The sequence below is a fragment of the Colobus angolensis genome, unplaced genomic scaffold, assembly GCF_000951035.1.
Source record: "Colobus angolensis palliatus isolate OR3802 unplaced genomic scaffold, Cang.pa_1.0 Scaffold54, whole genome shotgun sequence".
In the NCBI taxonomy this organism is placed as follows: Eukaryota; Metazoa; Chordata; class Mammalia; order Primates; family Cercopithecidae; genus Colobus; species Colobus angolensis.
The window spans coordinates 1,330,773-1,333,775 of record NW_012118932.1 but is presented as its reverse complement, the minus strand read 5'-3'; the positions used below and the strand labels follow the sequence as shown (position 1 = coordinate 1,333,775).

The 3,003-nt window shown below is 51.9% G+C and overlaps 1 protein-coding gene across 1 annotated transcript in view; it reads right to left on the bottom strand.

The window, feature by feature from the left end:
* Positions 1-2,920, bottom strand: part of NRROS (negative regulator of reactive oxygen species) — a 24,281-nt gene extending 21,361 nt beyond the window's left edge. Inside the window, exon 1 of the mRNA XM_011961178.1 lies at positions 2,742-2,920. Within this exon, the coding sequence (XP_011816568.1) occupies positions 2,742-2,848 (107 nt within the window). The 5' untranslated portion in view covers positions 2,849-2,920. The remainder of the gene's footprint in view (positions 1-2,741) is intronic.
* Positions 2,921-3,003: the final 83 nt, after the last annotated feature.

The following is a 3,003-nucleotide window of genomic DNA, read 5'->3' as shown; positions in this document are numbered from 1 at the left end:
ATGTTGGGGTCTGATCCCAGCTCCTGGTTCCGGGGTGGGGCCTATGAATAAGGCTGGGCCCGTGAGAGCAACTCCATTTTCCTAACACAGGCTTATCATAAAAGCCAAGCCCATGAGACTCAATCCAAGGGCAGTTGCTAGAACTCATGGAAAGGAGACTTGCTCTTTCTGTTTCAGATGCCAAACCAGTGGGGATCTAGCTGGAGCTGCAGGCGGCCATCTTTGGCACCAGCTCCAGGACTTGCCTGTAATGAGGCACGGAGACAGATGGATCCCTGGCAATGCTGTTTGAGCATTTGGACTCAGCCATGCCTGAAACTATTGCCCATACACTTTTCAGTTATTTGAAACAATAAATCCTTTTTTTTTCTTTTTTTCTTTTTTCTGAAGCATATTTGCGTTGGTTTTTTGTCATTTGCATTCGAACCAGTCTAAGAATCTGATCCTTGAACTTGGGTTTATCGTTGCATGTGAGGCTTATAAGATCCAAGCATTGATGTCCTTTTTCCTTCACCTCTCTGAGCTTTCAGAAATAATCACCTAACCTAGCCCTGAGCCTCATCACAGACTGACCACATGACATTTGTTTCATGATGAAGTTGAGAAAAATGGTGTGGCAGGAAAGTGAGTACAATAAACAAGTTCTACCAAAAGCAAAAAAAATGATAAATGTTTGTCACTGATGTGTAATGACACCTCAACAAGCATCAGTGAGTGCAGACACCTGTAAGTATGTTATAGACACAGCATGTCCTAAGAAAGATGGTGCTTTCAGTCGTGGTTGAAAGTCCACCCTATCCTAACTTCTGAGGCTCTGAAACGGATCTGAGCATGATGCGAGGCACAGTCATTGTCCATATGAGAGTCTGTGCACACTTTGCAGTGTGGACACACACCGCAGCCAGAATGCAGGTTGTCATTAGTACTAGCATCTCTCTTCCAAAAGAGTCAAGAACAGAGACAGAAAGGTCAATGCATTCTTAATGCCCAGAACAAAGATAATAGGCGTCTGCTCTCTGTTTTGGAGTCTACCAAGTTATGTCTCATCATCAAAGAGCAGTATCTCTTGGAAGATGAATTTAAAAACTATAAGAGATTATGTTTTTATGTGTTTTCATGAAGTTTCCATGAGGGTACTCCTTAGATGAAAGCTGGGTGTGGTGACGCATGCTCACACTCCCGGCACTTTGGGAGGCCAAGGCAGGAGGATTGCTTGAGCCCAGGAGTTTGAGACCAGCCTGGGCAACATGGCAAGATCCTGTCTCTACAAAAAAATTTTTTTAAATTAGCTGGCATGGTGGCGTGCACCTGTTTCCCTAGCTACTCAGGTGGCTGAAGCAGGAGGATCATTTAAGCCCAAGAGTTTCAGCCTGTGATCTGTGATCGTGCCACCGTACTCCAGTCTAGGCAACAGAGCAAGAGCCTGTCTCTAAAAATAAATAATTTTTTTTAAAGTGCCTTCTTTGTGAAGCTGAGTTATTATTATTATTTTTTTTAAACCTAAAGGCAGGAGTTAAGGTTTTTTCCTGGGCCCATGATTCTATAATCTTCAGGAACTATCAGGCATACACATACAAACCTGAGGGTGCGTGAGGAGAATAAATAGGTATTGTATGTAAAGCCCAGCAACCCCTCCGCATCCACAGGAACAGTCTGTGTGTCACAGCCACAGGTAAGGAGCACACAGGAGAGCACGGAGGGCCCAGCTCCATAGACTCTGAGTGTTTCCAGCATCCAGACTCCTAACAGGCTGTACCGATCACGAAGAAGCCTCCAGTGGGGTCCCCTCAGCCCCTCCGGAAGCACAGCAGCCCCGACCAGCCCCGTCCAGAGGCTCCATTCTTAGGACCCCAACCTGGCCCCCTCCAGTCCCAGCCACCAACTGGCACGTGTTCACCTTGTCTCAGAGGCAGCACAAAGCCACACCGGTGGCTCCTTCTTTCCCTCTAGCTCCTGGGTACGTGGGGAAGTATGCTGACCCCTTCAGAAGCCGGCCCACATGGAGAGGCCACGAGGGCCACGGAAGAGCATCCTAGTCTGAGTCGCCCTCCTGTAAGTTTCCCCCTGATAAGCCATGGATCTAAGGCTAGGCTAGGATCCAAGTCACAGAGCCCCAGTGACTCTCCCAAGGACAAACCGTCTGTGGGGGAAGGGGCTTTGCACATCTTCACAGCTGTATCCCCAGGGCCTTGGACAGGCCTGGCACGTGGACGGAGTCTGTGAATAGGTGTAGCTGTTAACCAGCCTTAGCGTCTTCCTCTATGAAACAGTGGTTCTCAGTCCACGTTGTGGGACAGGAAAGGAGAGCCCAGCGCTCAGCATGCTGAGTGTGCACAGAGCGGTCCCATCATATCCAGTCGCCCAGTCCAGGGAGGGAGCATCGCTGCCCCCATTTTGCAGATGAGAAAACTGAGACTCGGAAACCTTTAACTGTCTGCTCACACGCTCCCTGCAGAGCCAGGACTCAAACCCACGTCTGAGTCTGAAGCCCTCGTGGTTTCCACTACACCGCACCCGCTTTTTCAGCTCTAAGTGCTCCTGGAGGGAGGTATCTCCGCCTCCACCCGGAGCTGCGGCCCCCACGCCCAGCACAGAAGCGCGGCGCCTGGATGCAGCAAGCCACAGCTTCCTCCTCAGCCCCGAGCTGCGGGCCACGGACGCTGACCTCCTACCGCCCACCTCGCTGGAGCTCGCCCACCTGGAGAAGTCCCCGGGGACGCCCCCACGCAGGAAATACTCACGGCTCCCGCAGGCGCAGGCGGCTCGGCGGGGCGCATCCTCTCCGGGGCTCCGGCCTCCTCGAGAGCAGCCGAACGCGGGGCTGGGCTACGTCCTTTCTGTGGGGCATCAGATTATTTTAGCACCAGCGGAAGGAACAGACGGAAACTGAAGTCACATGGAGAGCGGGCTGCTCGGCGACTCAGCACAGGCTCCTCAGACCCGGCTTCTCAGAGGAACTGCAGCGGGGCGCGGGGGATGGGGCGGGCTGCGCGGAGCCGGCCC